Source organism: Hippopotamus amphibius, chromosome 2 (assembly GCF_030028045.1).
Source record: "Hippopotamus amphibius kiboko isolate mHipAmp2 chromosome 2, mHipAmp2.hap2, whole genome shotgun sequence".
Classification (NCBI taxonomy): domain Eukaryota; kingdom Metazoa; phylum Chordata; class Mammalia; order Artiodactyla; family Hippopotamidae; genus Hippopotamus; species Hippopotamus amphibius.
In genome coordinates, this window is record NC_080187.1 from 10,172,502 (window position 1) to 10,195,470 (window position 22,969).

At 38.1% G+C, this 22,969-nt stretch overlaps 1 protein-coding gene across 2 annotated transcripts in view; it reads left to right on the top strand.

Moving 5' to 3' along the window:
* Positions 1–22,969, top strand: part of MAPKAP1 (MAPK associated protein 1) — a 241,904-nt gene that overhangs the window by 100,782 nt on the left and 118,153 nt on the right. For both annotated transcript variants that reach the window (XM_057721638.1, XM_057721639.1), the window contains exon 5: positions 16,188–16,360. In XM_057721638.1, the coding sequence (XP_057577621.1) occupies positions 16,188–16,360 (173 nt within the window). The remainder of the gene's footprint in view (positions 1–16,187; positions 16,361–22,969) is intronic.

Sequence of the window (22,969 nt, forward strand, 5' to 3'; positions counted from 1 at the left end):
CTTCTCTTTGCAGCTGGAGGTTGCACTTTATTCCTTTGTTGTTTCATTGTTTCCTTTAGGGTGAGGGAGAATAATTAAGGAGAACATCTTTTCTGAGCAGCTGGAATCAAATTCCAGCTGACTGCAGCACCTGTGAAGATGGCACCTCTGCCTCTGGGTGGCAGGATGGGATGCCAGCCGTGGAGCCTGCGACAATGGGCTCCAAAGTGCAGAGACACGGCCGTGCCGCACCATTCCTGCCCTTCTGTGAGCTTCAGATGGCAGTAACACCAGTGAACGTAAAGTGTCTGTTTTAGACTAATTAGAGGGATGATTTGTGAAACGGTGGCTATTTATTTAATTAATCACCAGCACAAAGCCATAAAACCCATATTTTAAAAATCCCTGTTAGTTTGCCATGTGGTTAATAGATTGGGGCACATTAAAAAGTGACATGGTGATGTATTAAAAATGTTCCACCTAAGGTTCCTTCAGGAAGGAATGGAAGCTGTCTGCTTTCAGATGCTGAAGTGTAACCTGCCAGGATTTGACCTGTCTGAGGTTTTAATATTTGTAAAGGCATTTATCTTTTGAATAGCATCTTTGTTAGGACATCTCCTTTTGGAATATTTCAGAATATAAATATGTTTGTAGAATAATTTTTAAAATTATAATTAAAGCTAGTTTTGTTGCAGGTTCTCTTAATAATGAGGAACTGGATTTTCCCCACTAAATTATACTGTGTATATTAAGCATAACAGTATCTCTTATAACATAGGTTATTGTTTTCTGTTTTTGGATGGGAGAGTCATTTAATTAACTAAATAATAAATGCAATAGCATTTTTGCTGTAGCTGTCAGAATTGCGTTTTGTTCTGCTCATATATATATGTGTGTGTGTGTGTGTATAATTTTTTTTTTTTAAACCAAATGGGCACAGGGATAATTGCTAACCTTGGTCAGTCTCAGTTCAGATGAATTGTCATTTTTGGGTAGTAAGAATAGAGATAGAATTGACTCATCTAAGAGATGACACTGGCATTAAAAATGGGAAGAAATGGCTGAGAATCTAGCAAATGATGGTGGTTTTTACACACAAACTTCTAGTTGATTTTCAGTATACATAAACGTGTGTATGTGCAGACTATCTTGCATTTTTAAATACTATTTGATGCTAAGCGTGGTATGGTGTGATTCACTCTTTTTATTTAAAAACATAATTCCAAATTATCAGTGTTCCTGCCAAACAATCACCCAAAATTTTTAAGAAAATGTGTTGCTCAGGTGGATGCTTGTAAGGAAATTGTCCAGCCCTTAGGATTGTGTTTCTCTGCTGTGTTGTGTAATTACCTGCTCTGTTAGAAGGGGAGCAGGAATAAAACATGAGTATGTTAATGCAGCCTGGAGCTGATGTGGTGGTGATGATTGCAATGCAGATATAACATTTCTCATAACTGCCGTTGCCTACTGGAGCCTTTGAAACATCTGGACCTTTAATTGAAAAATAGTGTGGTGCTGTGCAAGGCAGACATGCTAAGTGAAGTCACTAATTTAGAATACAAAAATATAATTGATAAAGTGTTTTATTTACATCGTATTTAAATATTCATACTTTGTTATGCTTTATATAACAGGGAATTACTGGGTTAAATTTTCATGAACATAGACAGTTTAAATGAAATAAATTAAGTGAAAATGTTAATGGAATTTTACACTGGAACCAGAAAACTGTTTGCTCCAAGAGGGTGTGTGCATTTTGCATCTATCAGGGCCTTTTAGGGAAGTACGTAGTTTAGGTCTTATTCTTTGGGTTTTGTGTTTTAGAAGAACTAACCATCAGTTGGTAGTATCGTTGCATTTCATTCTTGTTATTGCTATCGTATCTTGTAATTTAGGTAAAAAAAATGAAATGTTTCTTGGCATAATGGTAAATGGCTCTAATGGCAACATTATCGCCCAATAAACCGAAGCCTTCCCCACCTCTCAGGGGCAGGTTATCAGAGCCTGCCCAGGAGAGTAGAAGAGCTGGTGAAGGGCGTGCAATTAACCTTTGTCCTGCATTTGCAGCAGGGGAACTGACCTAGCAGCCTTCCGAGGAAATCCAATTTAATTTAAAATGAATTTGAAAAGACAAATTAGCCATATCTCTTTTAATAAGATAAAATCCCGATTCTCCCTGTGTCTGGTTTAGTTAGGACCTCAGAGGAGATTGGACTGACTAAGACTCAGGATGAACAGGAGGGAAATAATACCAGGGGGCTGAGGAGAAACCCAGGAGACCCTGGTACCCGAGTGACTTGTCAGTTCCTGCAAGTGAGCAGGTCTCGTGCTGCCTGTTTCCGCAGAGAATTGCAACCTGAGATGGGCCTTTGTCTCATCAGACCTTTTCCTTGTGTTGGAGCTTGTGCCATGTTGATGTCATAGGCAGCTTGCCTGTCTCTCCAAGGACCAAATTGTTGTTTTCTTCCTTTGTCATTATCAAAGCACATTTGGATGCTACCACCTGGGCAGCCACCTTTAGTGCAGATACACCTCATAATTACTGATGAGGCTGTTACCCAAGAGTCGGGATTCTCTGGGGCCCATGAGTTGGTACTTGACCACTGCTTTTTGAGAACTGAAGCAGAGGGTTCTGCCTGCTCTTCAGGGAGCTGGTGTTCCCTTGTGTTTTTAATCTCTGAAACATAGTGAATGAGGATTTATTGAGCCCCTTCTATGTACCCAACAGCAAGGAAATATGAAACCGTTTCTGCCTTGTGCATGCACACAAGAGGGAACTGCTCCTGGAAGCAGTTACCCCAGTGTCCCTCTCCAAACCCTACAGAACTGCAAGTACGTGTGATGGGCAAGGCTGCAGGAGAGGAGTAATTCAGACCTTCCCTGTGGGTCTCAGCCAGAGGGATGTTTCTGACTCAGCTGGGGACTCCCAGTTCTGAAACAGTGGCTGCAACAAGAGCCAACAACCTTTGTGATCTTTTCTAGATATTCAGGCTACCCAACAGTTTTTCAGGACTGGGATTCACCAAGAGGGTAGGGCTTTAGAATTGAACAGACCTGGGTTAGAATCTTGATTCCCACCCCCACCCCCATGCCCTGCCCCTACTCCCAGTTGAGGGATTTGGAGCAGCCTCCTTAATGAACCTCTCACTCTTCAGCTTTAAGAGGGAGTGAGCAATCCTCATAGGACTGTTGGGCATATTAAATGAGATAATATGTGAGAAGTACTTGGACCCTGGAGGGTGCCCAGTAAATGACAGTCAGCAGTTGTGACCCGCCAGTTGCAGAGAGAGCGGAGGAGCAAACACGAAATGCTGTGTACAGAGGACTGCTCTCTGTGCCTGGTCTTACCTCCACCCAGGCCGTCGGCTTTGTAGCTGGCTGGCTTTACTTTGTATTGCTAGACTCTTGCCTACTTGAGAAGTGCGACAAGCAGCAGAGAGCTTTTATTTTGAAAGTTCTCAGTACTGACAGTTTTAACCAGTGAATCTTGTCCCTTCAGTTTTAAAAATGAAGTTTTCTGCCACTTACTACTCCTTTGCTTTTATTATCTCTGGGAGATGTGGGATAAAGTCCTGAGGGTCAGACTTTTTGGATTCTTCTCAATTGTAAATTTTGTATGTACTTAGAATTGTCTTTCCAACAGGAAGTGTTGTTGTAAATAAATAATAACCTAATTCTTTTAATTGCTCCTATTTATATTTCAACATGTACTTGCAAACTGTTAAATGCATATTTTCTCAGTTGGCTTTTTGCAGTTGTATCATTTTCATAATGTAAAAAGCATGTATTTTAGCTGCAGACAAGCATCTTTCTCTGTCACCAGAGGTGTGGGTTCTTTGTGTGGCCGTTTCCTATTGAGAATAACACCTACCCCAGTTATTTCAGATGTGCATTTCGGGGATGAAAGTGAAGGTTGTAATTGGAGAAATATAAAGCTATTTATTTCCATTTTGTCTGATGTTTTTACATTGTTTGCTAGGAGGTGCGTCAGGGACTTGAATTAATTATAATTACTGAAGAGACATACACTGATTGAGCAAATAAAGTAGTAAGCCCATTTGCGCCAAGGCCATCTAATTAAATTCTAACTTTGGATAAGCTAGATGTGCATGAAAGATTAATTTTAAGAGGTTTTTATGACTTACTAAATTATGATTCAGTGAAATTTTTGAATTATATCATTAAGGAACATTGAGTCTTAAAGTAATAAAACAGCCATGAACCTACTACAGTATAGAAATTTGTGGATTTTAAAAAACTATTCAAAATTAAGGACACAATATAACTTTTAAGTTGTATATTGACATTAAAAATTTTTGAAACATTTACCAGCTGAAACCCTGCAAGAAATGAATATGATAGCTGCACCTGGATTATTTCCTTTAATATTTATACAATTTTATATTCTCCAAATACTTCACTATCTCTGGAATTAAATTGTCCTTGGGGTACTTGGAGGGTTGTACCAAATTTTCCATATAATTTAGGAGGATGATAATGGCTATACCGTAACCTTTTCTAGAGATACATCATCTAGTAATGGAACTAAGTATACATTCTCCATTGAGTTTTAATTTTAAAAGTTGATATTAAATCTTAAAAAGACTCATTGTATTATGATAATTGATAGAGTTTAAAACATGTAACTCTTCTTTATGGTTTTAAAAAACCTATTTTTACTTTTAAAGCATATTGATTTTATTATATAAATGATTTAATAATGAAGAGGTCCCTAAACTTACCCTAGGTGATGGGACTTAGTTCATGCAAATTACCTTTCCCTGATATTAACATCATTATAGAACCCATTGTTTGTATAATTAAATGCAGAGTGCTATGTAACATTAATGATTTAAAGAATCCCACAATGGCTATGAAAATTCAAAATGGACACTTTACATCCTATTATACTTGAAGATGACTGGATTGTGCTTGTGCGAGAGCACGTCCTAGTACAGGCTGTAACCATCCTGAGGCTGAATGAGAAGAGAATGCTCTGCCTCTCTTAAAGACTGAAGTAGAGATCTTTCTCCATTGCCTCTGCTTCTCAGCCTTGTTTGAAGGGACTTTTTGTCTAAGATCTGCCTGGTCTGAGCAACAGCATAAGTAACAATAATAAGGAATAATTGACATTGTATAACAATTTGCAGTTCACAGAGCATTTTAACATGCTTTATTTTTGTCTTGTACGTCCAGTGAGTTTTTTGAGGTAGTTAAGTCTTGTCTGCGTTTCATGGATGAGGAAATTGACTTTCAGAGAGGTTATGGGCTTGCCCAAAGTTACACAACTCAAGGCTGGCAGGGACGGGTCCACACCACTTCTGTAGACTTAGCAAAGAGGTCCTTAGCAAACATAATCTATGATGGTAAAACTGACAGTATCAGGAACCGCTTTCTGAATTTAAGACTTTGAAAAAATGGTTATTATTCCAGATACAGTATGGGTAGGCTTTCCTTTTTTTTTTTTCTTTCCCCCTTCATCTCTCTCTCTGCCCCGCCCCCCAAATTTTATAAATTTCGTCCCTGTATTAGAACATGAATGATTGCTGGTCTTTCCGTTGATGTCTTGAAAAAAAGATTTATTTAAGACTATTACTCAGAATTCACTTGATAACAGTTAGATTGTTTAAACCAATAGCTCTAGGCATGTTTTTTCAAAAGTGGAAAAAGACTGTCAGAGTATCAAAATATGGAGGATTTATTTTAAATAGAGAAAGCTTTACTTGAGAGCAACAACCCCTTTCTTGTTTTAGGTCCAGAACTGTAAATTTATATTTATCATAGATGTTATAAAAAGAAAATTTAAGAAAATCATCAGCCTAAGAAAAACTAATGGAAATGACATTTTCTATACTGTTGTACTCTTAAAAGGGTTATAATCTGGCTTATTCCACAGTGTTTAGTAACTGAGTTATTTTGTTTGAGGTCCTCATGTATATGAAGGGAGGTGAATTTGTTCCAGTTTTCTGAGGGCTCGAACTAAAATCAGTGGGTAAAATCTGCAGAGAAAGTGTCCTTCAGTGAAAAGAAATGTTTTAGCCATCAAAACTGTTTGCCAGCAGTCTAAAGCAAAGGGTCTCCTTTAGAGGGTGGCAGGGACCTCATCGGTGGAAGGTATTCAGGAGAGGTAGTAGCGCAACCATTTGGTGAAAATGTTTTAAAGCAGACGACCCTTAAAATTCCTTGCAGTTTTAAAAGTCTATGAATGGCAATAGTTTTGCTTTGTTTTGTTTTTAAGTCCATGAATGTAAAAGTAGGGGTGGGGGGAAGGCAGCTTAATGAACAGCCAGCATTTCCTGAGCATTTACTGTGGACTAAGCACAGTGACAAGTGCTTTACATGCGTAGTCTCATTGAATCCTTTCAACAACTCCATGAAGAGGTACTTTTATAATGCACTATTTCTGTGTGAAAATAGTGACTCAGAGAGGTTAAATAAAATTGTCCAAGGACACACAGTAAGTGGCATTGCTGAGAACTGAACCCCGGTCTTTCTGACTCCATAGCTTATGCTTTCAGCCACCACACTGTGATGCCTCTCTTGCTAGCTCCTATTAATAGAATACGGATCCTGGCGGTACCCAGATCAGAACTTGACCTTGTTAAAGAAAGAGTGACAGTTGACATTCTTAATAATAAAAGCTTAATGGAACCAAGGTTGGTGATTCAGAGAAAATTAATGAGATTTTGTCAATTTTATTTTAAACTTAACTTGTCAGAAAATACAGTGTCCAGTGACAAACTGTAGGAATGTTTTTGACAAATTAACTTGACTACAGGTGCCAGATCAGGGAAATGTTAATGTAATAGCCTTTAAGCATTCCAGATTTATTGAAGGTTAAGATAGCACTACAAAGCCAAGCCCCTAGTTCTGAATGGATTTGTCATAGAATTTTATACAAAATCTATTCATAAGTTCAGTACCACCATTTTGAATGTAAAAAAGTGAGTTCTTTCCCTGAGCTCATAAAACCAGCATTTATTGAGAGCAGAATGCGTCTGTCTGGGGTTTGGGGTTTTTGTTTCCTCTTCATGTAGACCCCTGTTTAATTTCTCATAGTCAATTAAACCTGGCTTAGACCAGAATTAGGCTCGATTTTGTTTCAAATCCTTACTCTGATCAAATGAAGTCCCTCAATCATCATCAGAGTAAGGATAATCTGAGACCCCTGTACCAAGTCTGGGTATCATGCTATTAAAGACTAGGCCATTGGTAGACTATAGCATCCTTTGGTCCTTGTTAAGGGAGTTGGGGAAAAAGATACTGGTAGAATGGAACTGCAGCCATTCCTTTAAAAGAGTTTTAACTTTTGAAGGCTACAAATAACCCTTTTATCAATTTGCATCATTACATTGTCTGGATACACTGATATATTTATTTCTACATTAAAATTACATATAATGATCTGCTTGTGCAGTTGTGACTAATGGAATAATGTTGCCTGCTTTTTGTCTCTTTAATTGCAGAAGCGAAGCTGTCTGTCCTTCCTCTGTTCCTTTCCCTTGACAGAGAAATTGAACACTTAGCAACAGTTTTGAGATCTGATATTCAATTTATTATTGACAAACCTTGATGTTAAGTAGTGCTGCTAACCGAACCTTCTGTCCTTAAGACTTAATTCAGTTAACTCGCTTAACATGGATGTTTCTTGATTCAAGATGGTTTTGAACTGAATGCCATCCATTGTTCTTCTTGCTTCCCTTATTTTGGAAACTAGCAGGTGCATAATTTTGAAGTTTATGATAGGCAGAAAAATGTATATTATTTTCATTAATGGAATCAGATGGGAAAAATCTGAAACGGATGTTATGTTTTAATTCATCATCATGTTCAATTCTACGTATTCCATTTTTATATCCATTCATATTCCATATATAGAAGTTATTTTAAATTTTTAAGTCTACATTTTATGAACTGATTATTAATTGGATGACTTATAGTTCATAATACTTCAATATTTCATGATTGGCATAAAGACGCTTTTTAAAAAAGTGAGCTTTTGCAGTATATATCACAAGCCCCAAAGCATTCATCCTCTTCGGCTCAGCTATCTACTCTTTAGAGTATGTGTACAAACATTTATATAAGAGAATGTTTCTGAGAATATTATTCACAATAGTGAAATATTAGAAACAACATCCATTTAATAACAGGGGAATAGATTGATAGAACCTCTATATGCTATAATATAATGCAGGTGTTTGTAAATCATATGTTTAAAAATCATGTGTTAAAAGAATATTAATCATTCACTTCATCAATATGTGTAAGTAACTACTATATTCCCCCCTATGTTAGGTGCTGGAGATATTTTAGAGAAGAGTGCTCCTGAAGAATGGCCTGGGTAGTAGAAGAGGTGTAGCCAGTTTACCAGGGGTAGGAGAGAAGTGGTGGGCCCATTTTGAAAGACAGTCTGAGGACTTCTTTCAATTCAGTAAGCTAACACCACACCCCTGCTATATTCTGTGCCCTAGGAGAAAACAAAAATGGATGAGGTACAGTTTTCCCCTTAATATAATTCACAGTTATATGAGAGGGTAGCGAAGGAGGTGGTAATGGTAGGTAGAGAAAAAATGAAGCCATAAGGGTATGCAAGGCAGATTGCTAGGGGGCAGAGAGGAGGAAATTAATTTGGACTTCTACCTTCTAGGAAAAGGAGACATTTGAATTAAAGGACAGAAGAGGTACACTTCTTGATTAGTGGCTTTGTGTCAGGCATTTTATATGCATTTTGTTTGCTTTTCTAAGTAAGGGAATGGAGGTTCTGAGAAGTACATTTACCTGCCCAACGTCTCAGGTCTAGCAGCTAAGCAAGTGGCAGAGTCTTGATTCAAACCTGGATCTGGCTGACCCCAAATCTGTGCTCTTAATCTCTCTTCAATATATTGATACTTTAATAAGGATACATTGGGACCAGATTGTGAAGGGTATTAACTGTCATGCTAAAGGTCTGGAATGCTAACACTGGGGAGAGCCATCGTATGTTTCTGAGTGATAAACATGGTCAGTGATTAGAGAAAAATCGCTTTGATAGCGGTAAGAAAATAAAGATTTGGAGAGAGGAGAGGTTTTAGAGACAGGGAGATACTTAGGAGACTGCTGCAGTGGTCTTGCTGAGAGATGATGAAGCTTGAACTAGGGAAGCGGCAGTGAAGAGAAAGATTTGAGAGAGATTTCAGAGACATTTGAAAGATGAGACAGAAAGAGGAGTTAAGAATCTTAGCTTAAGTGACAGAGTAGGTGGTGAAAGCCTTAACTGAGATTGAATGTAAAATGAGAGACAAGCTGAAGGAGGAAATAGGTCTTGAACATGTTGAGTCTGAGATTTTGGCTGCATTTGCTGGGTCATCAAGTCATGGACAGGCCATGTGATGTGAACTTTGGAGTCAGGTTGGTCTTCATCAGTTGCAGTTGTGTTGAGGAATAGTTTTGCTTCAGGAATATTTTTCCTTTTGTTCTATTGGGTTGGCCAAAAGGTTCGTTCGGTTTTTTCCGTAGCTGGCTCTAGTAGTACTTAGTTGTCTTTAGTGTCATTCACATTTTGCTAGAACAGAATTGTTCTGTGTATGTATTTTGTATATAACAGAACAGTTTTGTTATGATAGCTGTCATATCTGTGTGCATTTAAAAAAAGACATCAAAATTGGTGAATTTTTGTGTAGCCATTTTAATATTAAAGATGGAAGAAAAAAAGCAACATTTTTGGCATATTATGCTTTATTATTTCAAGAAAGGTAAAAATGCAAAAAAAGATCTGTGCCGTGTGTGGAGAAGGAGCTGTGACTGATCAAACGTGTCAGAAGTGGTTTGCGAAGTTTCGTGCTGGAGATTTCTCGCTGGATGATGCTCCACAGTTGGGTTGACCAGTTGAAGTTGATAGCGATCAAATCCAGACATTAATTGAGAACAATCATCGTTATACCATGCGGGAGATAGCTGACATACTCAAAATACCCAAGTCAAGCGCTGAAAATCATTTGCACCAGTTTGGTCATGTGAATCACTTTGATGTTTAGGGTCCACATAAGCGAAAAAAACCTTCTTGACCATATTTCCACATGTGATTCTTTACTTAAATGTAATGAAAGCATTCCGTTTTTAAAACAAATTGTAATGGGCAATGAAAACTGGATACTGTACAATAATGTGGAACAGAAAAGATTGTGGGGCAAGCGAAATGAACCACCACCAACCACACCAAAGGCCATTCTTCATCCAAAGAAGGTGATGTTGTGTATATGGTAGAATTGGAAGGGAGTCCTCTATTACGAGCCCCTTCCAGAAAACCAAACGATTAATTCCAACAAGTACTGCTCTCAGACCAACTGAAAGCAACACTGGAGGAAAAGCACCTGCAATTAGTTAACAGAAAAAGCATAATCTTCCATCAGGATAACACAAGACCGCATGTTTCTTTGATGACCAGGTAAAAACTGTTACAGCTTGGCTGGGAAGTTCTGATTCATCCACTGTATTCACCAGACATTACACCTTTGGATTTCCATTTATTTCTGTCTTTACAAAATTCTCTTAATGGGAAAAATTTCAATTCCCTGGAGGACTTTAAAAGGCACCTGGAAATAGTTCTTTGCTTGAAAACCTACAAAGTTTTGGGAAGGTGAAATTATGAAGTTGCCTGGAAAAAATGGCAGAAGGTAGTGGAACAAAAGGGTGAATACGTTGTTCAGTAAAGTTCTTGGTGAAAATGAAAAATGTATCTTTTATTTTTACTTGAAAACCGAAGGCACATTTGACCAACCCAATAAAACGTGAATTAGGGGCATTTCCTGATTTAGGCACTACTCTGAAGAGTTGTTCAACTCCAAATTTGTCAGCTCAATGTGGGTTTATTACTTTTTATTTTTCTTTGATAAAAATTACTTAACCTGCTGTTGAAAGATGTCTAGATTATATTTTCAACTTATTTTTTTCCAACAGCCTGTCACAGCACCTGGCACATAGTGTGTCCTTAATGAGTTTTGCTGGATGCCTTAACACAGGCTACATTTTCAAAGTTGACCCTTTGTCTTACCTAAAAGTCTTAAGCTCTGTGTAGTAGTTCTTTTTATCTTCTTTTTTGTTATTTAATTATAACGTTTACTATTTTGTTTCTAATTATAAAAGGAATAACATGATCAGTGTAGAAAATGCAGAAAAATATAAAGCAGAAAATTAAAATTAAACACTCTTAATCCCATGTCTCAGGGAAAACTCATATTCACTTTTTTGTATATTGGTGTAGAAGGTGTTTAAATACAATAAGCGTCTTTTCCTTGGGTTAATGGTTCTATCAGATGGAAGGGTAAATTTTTTTTTTTTTTTTAATCTAGAAGGGCTTTGCCAACCCCCTTTAGTCTGGGTTACTTCTGAGCTCTCATAATAGCCTGTACTTTCCCTCTTAAAGCTTTTATTGCATTGTACGATATAGACCTTCAGCAGACCATGAATTTGATGAAGGTCTGCATTGTGTCTTACTTAACTTTGTCTTCAGAGCCCAGTGTGGTGTTTGTTGAATGCATGCGTGATTGGGAAAGAAGGAGCTAAACCAGTTTTCCCTCTCTCTATGGTGACCCTTTCCCTGTGCTCTAATTATGCCTCCATTTCCCCAGTTCTGTATTGTGGAATATATAAATTGCCATGCAGTGAAACTGTATGATATGATCTTTGTTTATTGCTAGTTGCTTTTTAATAGTTAGATGTTAGCTCTTTGGAATATTGCTTGCCTTGATGTGTGATGAATACTTTTAATCCTTTGGTCACTTTTTTTTTTAAATAAGTTAATTACTTTCTATTATGTTGATGGATTGTTTTATGTTTTAGATGATTCTCTCTAAATATTGCAACACAGGGACTATTAGATAGAGCCAACTGCCACCACCTTGAGTTTTTTCAGAAGAGGCTTCTTATTAAAAAATATATAATTTCAAGGTTTGTGCAAGGCATTTTTCCCCCATCATCAGTGCCTCAAGATGGAATTAGAAGATTAAAAAGATAAAGTGCTTCATTCATTTAATAAATACCTGCCATATTTATTCTCATAGTTTTCCCCACACTTGCTATTTTACTATGAAATAAAGAGGGTAAAGGGATTCTATAGGAGTACCATGTAACTATTTGTTTTCATTTCCTGAACAATGGTGACTTCCCTGCAGTCAGCTGACAAAGGCGATGATCTCTGGAGTCTCAGTCCTTACTGGTTCTCCTTCGGCAGCTCCTCAGAGGGCTCCTTCTGTAGGAGACTGCTTTAGGCAGTGCTGTTGGCGTATTTGTGAGAAGAAGGAGGGAGAAATGATTTTCAAGGCTTGGAGAATGGGCCTTGATTATATTTAAGAAAACTTTAGTGAAAGAAGGTGTTGATGTTTAAAGTAGAGGCTTTGGAGTCAGACAGACCTGGATTTGAGTCCTGGCTCTTCACTTTGGTTATGGGATCTTGAGCAAATGACTGTAGCCTTATAAGCCGTAGTTTTCTCATTTATATTATGAGGGTAATGATGGAACCTTGCCTCTTATAGTGATTGTGAGAATTAAATAACTTCGGCAGACATTTAGCAGAGTTTATTTAACACTTAGCTCTAAATAAATGCTAGCCTTTGTTATAATAATAGGTATTATTAGTATTAGGGCTCCTACAACATCCATCTTTGGCCTCATGTGACCTTGTAATAGACTTGAATAATAGGAATGGGTCTGATTATAAAACTTAGGCTCTCTCAAGCATACTGTGATGCATTCCTAAAGCACTTTATAGTTTACAGAGTACATTCACATTTGTCATTTCATTGACTCTTTGTATTTTGAGATATTGTGATTCCTATAGCCCCTCAGCTCTAGTTCTTCCGAAGAAGGAGAAGAAATAAACAAGTAAGAAGGGAGAGCAGTGACAGCAACTAGAGGGTTTGAAAATGGGACTGAGAAGAGAGTGGTAAGGGGGCTATAAACCCACTCCAGAAAGATTGCCAGTGTTTTAATTTTAACCTTTTGACTGCCTGACAAGATCAAAACACTTTCTGTTTAGAGACATCTTTGCTAGTCATTGGAGTTAGTACTTCCAAGATAAAAATTATGCATGGGTGTGTGTGTGTGCACGTGTGTATGCGTGAAAGAGACAGGGAGCATTATGTAGGAGAATTACTTTTTTATTATTTGCTTTATAACATAGAAGACTCAGTAAAACAAAAAACCAAAAAACCAGTGGACCTAATACTAGATGCTGGGTTATATGAGAAGTAGAATTTCTCTAGAAATGTTTTTTTAAACTGATTTTATGTTATTTCCTTACCGTAGTTCTGATCTTTTTTCCCCACCTTAGCTGCATAGATTTCTGTATAGAGTGTTGAAGATGGAACCACTTGATTGCTCAAGTCCTTCCATCTCCATCTGCTACCGGAAACAGACACATAGAAGAAGGGCAAGCGGAATGGGTAGAAGAGACTAACATTTATTGACTTCCTACCATGTGTCCCAGTAGGCATTTGAGTCATTCATGCGTTCATTCTTTAGTTCAGCAGATTTTTTTGGAGGGTCTTCTGTGCGCCAGGCATAGTGCTAGCCATTGTGTATAGAGCAGTAAACAAAGCAGATGTTGTTATGGCTGCCCTCATGGCTGCCCTCAGAGGCTAGTGGGGAAGGCATACACTGAAGATGTGCATAAATAAATATATGATATCAATTGTTAAGTGCTATGAAGGAGTGAACAGGATATGTGTGAGAGGATAACTGTGGAAGAGTCTTCTTTCTGTAGGATTATCAGTGGAGGTGTCTCTGAGGAGGTGTCATATGAGCTGAGCCTTGAGCCTCACAAGAGCCCTCTGATAGATAGCATGTCCTATCATTATCATTTTATGTATGAGGAAATGGAAGAACAGAGAGTTGAGTAGCCTGCCCAAGGCCACATATTAGAGGATGAAATCATGAGAAAGAGCGTTCTAGATACGTGAACAGCACTTGCTGTGGCCTTCAAAGGGGAAGAAGCAGGCAAGGTACACACATTCAGGGAGGGCACTTCTAGAAGGCCAGTGTAGCTGAAGCAGGATCAGGGTCGGGGGGAAGTGTGGCAGTAGATGGTGTTGGAGGGCTAGGCAGAGGTCAGATCATGTAGTGCTTTGTTGCACATTGCATGGAATTCGGATTTTATTCAAAGTTCATAGGAGCCATTCAGTGAAGGAATTTAAACAGGAGTGTAATATAATCAGATCTGATGCTGTGGTTTGGTATCCACAGATTCAACAAACCGTACTACTGTAGTCCATACTGAGTGAAAAAAATTCACATATAAGTGGACCCTCACAGTTCAAACCCATGTTGTTCAAGGGTCCACTGTATTTTTCATCTTTTGGCAGTACATGAGGGAAGGACAGGGGCTGAAGGTCAAGGGGCAAGGTTCATGGGAAGTTTGAGGAGAGAAGCAAAAGTATGCAGTAGTGGTCTCAGGTCGCGTGCAGGTTGGATCAGTAGATATAATAAGCATGCTATACAGTGTTGAGTGTCTGAGCTTTATCATCATGAATTTAAAGTATTAATAAAATCAATCTGTACAATTATATTTTTCTCCAGTGATGTTTAGCTGGGGAATGCAGAGCGCTGGGTTCATACCAGATTGGTGTTCTATGAATTGTGTCCAGTGGAGGAAGAGAGTATTAAAACTATTTGCAGAGGAATGACTATAATGGCTGTAATAGGCCATATAATCTGGAGGGTAGTGTTGGGAAGTAAGGGTAACTGATAAGTAATTAAAAGGTGGTGGTTCAACAGATTATAGGTTGAAGAATTTGAGGGACTACTTGAACATTATAGGTTGAAGATGAGGTAGAGGTCTATTACAAGTTTTAACCTTGTGGTCTAGTGGTTAGGATTCAGTGATTTCACTGTCATGGCCCGGGTTCATTCCCTGGTCAGGGAACTGAGATCTGTAAGCCGCGTGGTGTGGCCAAAATTAATTAATTAATTAATCTATATTTTAAAAATTAATTAATTTATTTGTTTTGTACTTATTTTAAAAAAGTGTATTCAGTGAGCGCATGTTCTAACTTGTGATTTTGGAGTTGGTGCAGATCTCTGGTATACCCACCACAATAAGTGATTTGAGGTGGAATGTATGAAAAGGCATTGGGGGTGACATGGTCTAGGGACTGAGACACTTGGGTATTGGACAGATTGTTCTTTTAGACAAAATTGCCAAGAATGATGGCAGGAATTCGGGTGGGAAAGACCATATGCCAAGAGCTCAGGCCTTTAGTGAGGGAGGAGAATGACCAAAGGTTGGTGGAAAACAGAAACAGTAAAGGAGAGGGAGAGGATAGTGTTGTTGGATGGCTTGGGTCTCAAAGGAACAGGGGTCTTTGTAAGAAAGGAGAGTTAATAGTTTGCAAGTAGCAGGAACAAGAATACCTACTCCACCTCCTGGCCTTAAGGATTTGGGGGTTGAAAAGAACAAAGCAAAACAGCCTTCTGGATAGCAGAGAAAGTAGTACCTCATGACCAGCAGGTTTCAATTAAGGCAAGGAGGTGGAGGGAATGTTCTTTAAAAAGAAGTAATGATTTATGGAAGTTTGCTGATTAGTACAGGAATTCCAGGGGGGAGTGGAGGGTTTGGGAGGGAGGAGAGAGAGGTGTGTGGGAGGGACTAGAGACATGTAGATCAGTGTGGATATGGTGGTTAGGGCAGTAATAAGACCAGAGACCCTTGAACTTCAGTTCAGACAGGTGAAGGAAACAGATGTGCTGCATAATGGAATTAGCCCCCCATCCTCTCTGAGAAAGCAAGCCCTTGGTTCCAGTACTGCTAAATGCTTCCTCAGAGACTATGGCAGCTTATCCCAAGGTCTCAAGGAATGATATGGCAGTTTTCAGGGAGGGCAGCCTATGCCAAGGTCTAATGATGACTTTTCCAAGGTCACACTGAGTAAGTAGCAAAGCAAGTCTCCTGACACCAAACACAAACTCTGATTTGTTCATTTTAGTTGTAGTGCTCATTGGCCTTACTGCTGGCAGAGCTGGATCCATTAGAACATTAGAAAATTAAAATTAAAGAAGAAAAAAAACCCCTTAAAACTAGACAAAGTTTCCACTTTGGGACCACCCCAGGCTTATGCGGTGGTCTGTGCAAAAAGGATGAGAACACAGGCCCTGGAGGGTAGTAGCTGTAGCTCTGTAGGGTGTGCATGACCGAAACTGTGTGCTTTACCCTCATGCATGTGCTCTGCCCACAGGGTCACGTAGGCACAACCGCAACCAAGAAGATCGACGTCTACCTCCCCCTGCACTCGAGCCAGGACAGACTGCTGCCAATGACCGTGGTGACAATGGCCAGCGCCAGGGTGCAGGATCTGATCGGGCTCATCTGTTGGCAGTACACAAGCGAAGGACGGGAGCCGAAGCTCAAGTAATCCTCCCTCTTTTTGGCTGCTCTAGTTTCTGGCTGTCTCCTGGCCACCCATGCTGCATTCTGGGTCCAGTCAGTCTTTCTAGGCTTTGGCCTGGGAGCCAGATGTCCACACTGATCCAGGTCAGGTTGCTCACCAGATCTTGGACTTGTGTAACTCAGGCTCTTCTCGGAGAGTCTGCTTGCGAAATAGATCGATAAGTTTGTGAATCCAGACATAAGGAAATGCATTTTAGCGGTTCCCAAACCCTTTTACGATGCTTGCTGATAAAAGGGGCCTGGGAGATAACGGAGGGAACTCGTTTGCTGAGCACTGATTGTGAGTGGGGCCTGGTGCTGGGCACTCCATACCTGATTTCTCGCTTCATTCTCCTGCTTCCTGTGAGGGGAGTGTCGTCGTGGTCCTCACTTTGCAGAGGAGGCAGCTCAGGATCAGAGAGGTGTTAATTTGCTGAAGTTACACCAGTGGGAGATGACAGAGTCAGAATTTGATTCCTAGTCTGTTTGGTGCCAAGATTTTTACATTATTTCCTTTTGGTCTGAATTACAGTTTGCTTTGTTATCAGTCAGTGGCCCAATTTTTCTCTCAATCATTAGACTCTATTCCTCATTAAACTATTATATTAAAAATGTAGTGCTTGAAAGTAGAGTCTCTATGCCTGTATATTGTAACTTGAACTTTGAAGTGTTTTGCTGCATTGGTTCTCCCATACTTGAATTTCTTATCTGATAGGCATCCTCTCTTAGTTTTATATGCCCTTCCCAGAAATAGGGTTTGGGATACAGCTAAATGTAGTGGATGCCTTCATTTTGGAAATGGATTCTCATGGAGACTTTTCTCTCATTTTGAGTTACCACAGTCCAGTCTGTCAGGTGTATGTGTGTGTGTGTTTTCTTTAGGTGCCTTAAACTTGCACTTAAAATTATTCTTTCAAGTTCTCATTGACATTGCCCTCCACTTTGCTTGAAAAAAATTGTGAATATAAAGATAATCCTTATTGCTCCTATGGCATAGAAAGCCTTTTCAGCCAAGATACCATCTAGGCTCAGAAAAGGATTGAGTCTGCAGCTGTGCTCAAGGCTGAGCTATGGTGTTGTCCCTTTTTGGCATGAAGTAGAAGCAAGCAAGTGCTAGTGACTTTATATATGTTGTCTGAATTAATCCTTAGAACATTGCTTGATGCAGGAACAGAAGCCAAGAGAGGCAAAGGAACTTGCCCAGGGTTACGCAGCAAGTAACAGATGTTGAACTGTGATGTACATTTCACAGATGAGGAAACTAAAGCTTAGAGAGGCTAAGTAACTTTTCTGAATCACACAGTAAGTGGTAGGACTTGTATTTAAACCCAGGAATTTCTTCTTTTTTTTTCAGTTGACTGAACAATTATTTAAATTCTGTAGTGCTCTACAATTTCCAAAAGTTTCACCCACATTTTATATAATTCCATAATAACCCTTTTTATCCCCTTCGCCTATATTGCCCCTCCTTCCCTCTCCCCACTGGTAACCACTAGTTTGTTTTCTATGTCTGTAAGTCTGCTTCTTTTTTGTCTTATTCACTAGTTTGTTGTGTTTTTCAGATGCCACGTATAAGTGATAGCATACAGTATTTGTCTTTCTGATTTACTTCACTTAGCATGATGCCCTCCAAGTCCATCCATGTTGCTGCAAGTGGCAAAATTTTATATTTTTTATGGCTGAGTAGTATTCCATTGTATGTATATACCATATCTTCTTTATCCATTCATCTGTTGATGGACACTTAGGTTGCTTCCAAGTCTTAGCAGTTGTAAATAATGCCGCTGTGAACATTGGGGTGCATGTATCTTTTCGAATTAGTGGATTTTGTTTTTTCAGATATATACCCGGAAGTGGAATTGTTGGATCATATGGTAGATGTCTTTAGTTTTTTGAGAAACCTCCATACTGTTTTCCACAGTGTCTGCACCAATTTACATTCTTACCAACAGTGTACAAGGGTTCCCCTTTCTCCACATCCTCATCAACATTTATTTGTTAAACCCAGGAATTTCTGACTCAAGAGCCCTACTCTTCACTATTACATTATACTCCTTACCATGGAAATCTGTTATACGTGATATTAAAATATTTGTTGAGTTCAAACTTAGTGCAGGCACTGTGCTAAGTCTGGAAATACAGAAGTGAAAAAGGCAGTTTATGCCATCAAGGAGCTTATTGTCAAAGGTAATAATAACAACAGTATGTAAAATCATGAGAAGATCTGACCCCATACTTGGTGGTCAGAGTGATGTCATGAAAAGCAGCCTTGCATCTAAACTGAAACCTGAAGGAGGAGTAGGAAAGGGTGATGCAGAGAAGTTGAGAGGGGGGTGCTCTAAACAGAGGGAAAAGCATGGACTTCTGGTTATGATGGCCCTTTAAGTTCATGCTTTAAATTCTGTATTCTGCTTCAAATACATAGTAATGATAAATGGAATATGTTATTGACATACTCATACTTTAATAACAAGATAACCATCCTGTGGACTAGAAACAGAACCAAGTACAGAAATAGGCAGTGTGTGCTGGGAGTCGATTCTTTTAGAGTATTACTTCCCAAGGGACATGCTGTGAATGAGTTTGCCAGCATGTGAAATACTGATTTTTCTCGGGCTTTGGGGCACGTAAGTGGTCTGAGGGTAGTCAGAGCCTGTAGCCATCATTTCTGGGAAGGGAACAGCCTCAGTCATCTACTTGTGTGCCGTACACATACTATTATTTTCAGAGTATCCCAGGATGTCAAAAAAGAGTAGGAAACAGTGCTTGAGAGTATAGAGATCAAAGGAACTTCATACCTAGAGGGGGACTAGAGGAAGTCTCACTGCTGGAAACTAGGAGCAAGGTGGGATTGTCTTGCCTATGAAAAAAAAACTGAACAAAGCTGCCTGGGTCTGTGACTCACTTCAAGTTGTATTTCTGAGGTGGCAGGATAATAGAGATAGCAGTATAACCAGGACTTGGCCATGACATGACTAGGTTTATGCTATCCCTAGTGTCCCTAGTATCACCAAAGGATAGGAACCCTGAGCTGCCAGTGTAAGACCTGGCTCTAGACTGGAGGCCTCTGCTTGGACAAAGATGGAAGACAGTGGCATTTGATAGGGAGGGGTGAGAGAAGAAGAAAGGGGGAGAGAAAAAGAGAGGAAGCATTCCTATTCAAGAAGAGCTAGCAAATTAAAGTTCCAAAGCAAACCAGTATAACTAGTACTAAGAAAAAAAGACAATAATCCGGAGAAAAAGTCACACCCAACAAAATTATAATAAAGCAATCTGAAAATTAATTTCAAATAAATATGTTTAAAATCATCAAAATGAATGAAGGAATAACACCCATGGTGAACTTCTAGGAAATTGTGAAATAAAACTGAGCAGATGAGAAACAAGAGGTGGATTTAGAACAGAACCAATGAAAAGTTCTGGAAATATAAAATGCAGTTATGAATTTTTTTTTTTAAAGAGTATATTGGATGAGCTCTAGACTGGGCCCAGTTAAAGAGAAAATGAATTGAAAGATAGTACTAGTGAATTCAACTCAGAATGCAACACAAAGATATAGAGATAAAAAGAATGAAAGGTAAGTTAAGAGACATGGGGGAAAGATAGCCCCCCACATGTGAAGCAAAGAATGGATGGAATATTTGAAGAGATAATGCCAGAGAATTTCCCAGAATTAAAGAGAGATAACAATGAGTCTTAGTATTAGAAGCACATACAAATCAAGTGGTGGAAGGATAGCCTTTTCAATAAATGGTGCTGGGCAGCTGGACATCCATAAGCTAAAAACATAAACCTCAATGTAAACCACATACCTTGTATAAAATTAACTCAAAATGAATTGCAACTTAGATGTAAAGTGTAAAACTTATAGAGCTTTTAGAAGAAAACAAAGGAAAACATCTTTGGGACTGAGGGCTGGATGAAGAGTTCTTGTATGTGACACTGAAAGCATGATCCATAATAGAAAAAAAAAAGATAAATTGGACTTCATCAAAATTAAAAACCTTTGTTTTACAAAAGAACCTTACTAAAAAAAATAATAAATAAAAACAAAAAAATAAATAAATAAAAAAAACAAAAGAACCTTACTTACTTCCTTCTCAGTCCAAAAGCCGACAGACAGACATTCTGCCATCTCCATTCCCACGAGTCAGAGTCTTCAGCTCCACCTGACAAAAGGGGGTTGGGGAGGAGGGCGGCAAAAACAACATCAATAGGATATTTTGGTAAACTACATAATGAAAAAAAGAATAGCCCACCAAGACAATATAGTCATTCTGAGTGTGTATGCATCTAGCAACATAGTTTCAGAATAGTTTAAAGGAATTTTAAGGGGAGTCCTTGACAGATCCACAGTCAGAACAGGAAATTTCAGTACCTTCTATCAGAATCTGATAAACAAAGTAGACCAAAAAATTAGTAAGGCTAAGGAAGATTTGAACAATTTAATTAGCGATTATGAATCCCCCAAATAGAGATTATTTCTTGTACTAGTTTGTAAACCTTTGAAGTTGAGTGTATCATATTAAGATTTATATTCCTGAGTGTACTTAACATGTTGACATTTTTAAATAGTTGCTCTGTAAAAATATTTTGAGTTACAAAATTACGTTGACTCTAAAGAAGCCATGGTCTTTTGAAATTTTTTTTACCACTCATGTGACAGTGAATTTCTCAATTCTTTTTGATATAAGACAGTCTATAAAGTAAATACCTGGGATCTCTTCCTGTCAGGAAGTGAAGTACAGTTATTTTCTTTCTAGCTTGTTTGTACTTAAGTGTTGGAATAGACCCTTATTTGATCTTTTCCAGTTGCCTGGCCCTGTGGAAGAGCTCTTCATTCACAGGGGGGCAAATTGCTAGTTGAATGGGAGAGCTTTCATTTTTTTCAAGAAAATTATTTATTTGAGAATATTGTTTTCCTGTCTCTGTGCCTTGAAAAATGTCTATGGAAGTAGGCTTTGGCCCCAGGGAAGGAATGGAGAATTTGGCTGGAATTCTTGGTTTCCTTGATGCTTATACCTGTTAATTCTTGAGCAAGATTGGAATGTGGTATTTAAGGTAATTTCCTGCTTATTTTGATGCACTGATTTTAGGGGAAACGAAAATCTATTTGGAAGAAGCTAAATGAAATGATTTCAGTCTCTAGGTAGTTGAATGTGAAAATTTTTGACTTTGTTATGTAGATTTATGTTTATTGAATGTTGATCAGAAAAGTGCCCTATAAAATTTCTGCTTAGAGATTTATTTCTATTTATATATATTTATATTTATTTATATAAATATTATATGTTTATATTTGTTATTAATATAATAACATTTTATAAATAGTCTATGGATTCTGGAAAAATTATTCTCTGTAGGTTACAGAATTCAATGTATGCTTATTAAATCAGCATCTTTAATCACTATTAGGTTCTTAACAGTTTCTAACTATTTTTGGTCCATGAATGATTAAGAGAAATGAATTGTTTCCTCTGTGTGTGTGTGATTTTCTCCTGGGATTTAAGCAGTTTCCACTTTATATATAGATCAGTGCTCAAAAAGATTCATGCATTTCATATCTTTATTGTGAGTTGTACTTTTTTCAATATAAAACAATCCTATTTATTTTATTTATGTATTGTGTCTAGCCTTTGTGTTTTATTTCAGTAACATGAGCTATTTTTTCTACTGTTCTTCTTTGTACTTGTCCAGTGTATCTTTGTTCAGCCTTTTACCTTTGCCTTTTTGTTTTAGACATGTTGAATACCTTTGTGAGGTTTTTCCTTTTTGGCCCAATCTGAGTCACTGTCTTTTCATAGGGAAGTTTATGTTATTAACATTTCTTCATGTTAGTCTGCTTGTTTTAAGCTTTGTTTTTTATGCTTTCTTTGTTTTCTTTATTTTCTATTTTGATTTTTTTTTTAACTCTGAAGCTGGTTACCTTTAAATCTTATTAAAAGACTTTATTTTTTAGAGTAGTTTTAGATTTACAGAAAAATTGCACAGAAAGTATAGAGTTCCCACATTTTCCCTGCCCTCATTTTTCTCTGTTAGTAACATCTTGCATTAGTGTGGTACATTTGTTACAGTTGTTGAACATATACTGACACATTATGATTAAAGTCAGTAGTTTACATTAGGTACACTTTTTGTATTGTAAAATTCTAATTAATATATCATATAGAATGGTTTCACTAGCCTAAAAATGCACCTTGTGTTCTATCTATTCATCCCACTCCCCCCACCTCTGGCCACCACTTATCTTTTTACTGTCTCTGTAGTTTTGCATTTTTCAGAATGTCAGCTACTTGAAATCATTCCATATGTAGCCTTTGCAGATTGGCTTCTTTCACCTAGCATTATGTGTTTAAGGTTTCCTTCATGTCTTTTCCTGGCTTGACAGCTCATATTTCATGTTGGTGAATAATGCTCCATTGTGTGGATATACCTCAGTTTTTCCATTCACCTATTGAAGGATAGCTTGGTTGCTTCTAATTTTTGGCAATTATGAATAAAACTGCTGTAAATATTCACGTGAAGGTTTTTGTGTGGACATAAGTTTTCAATTTATTTTTCATGTACCTAGTTGTGCAATTGCTGGATTGC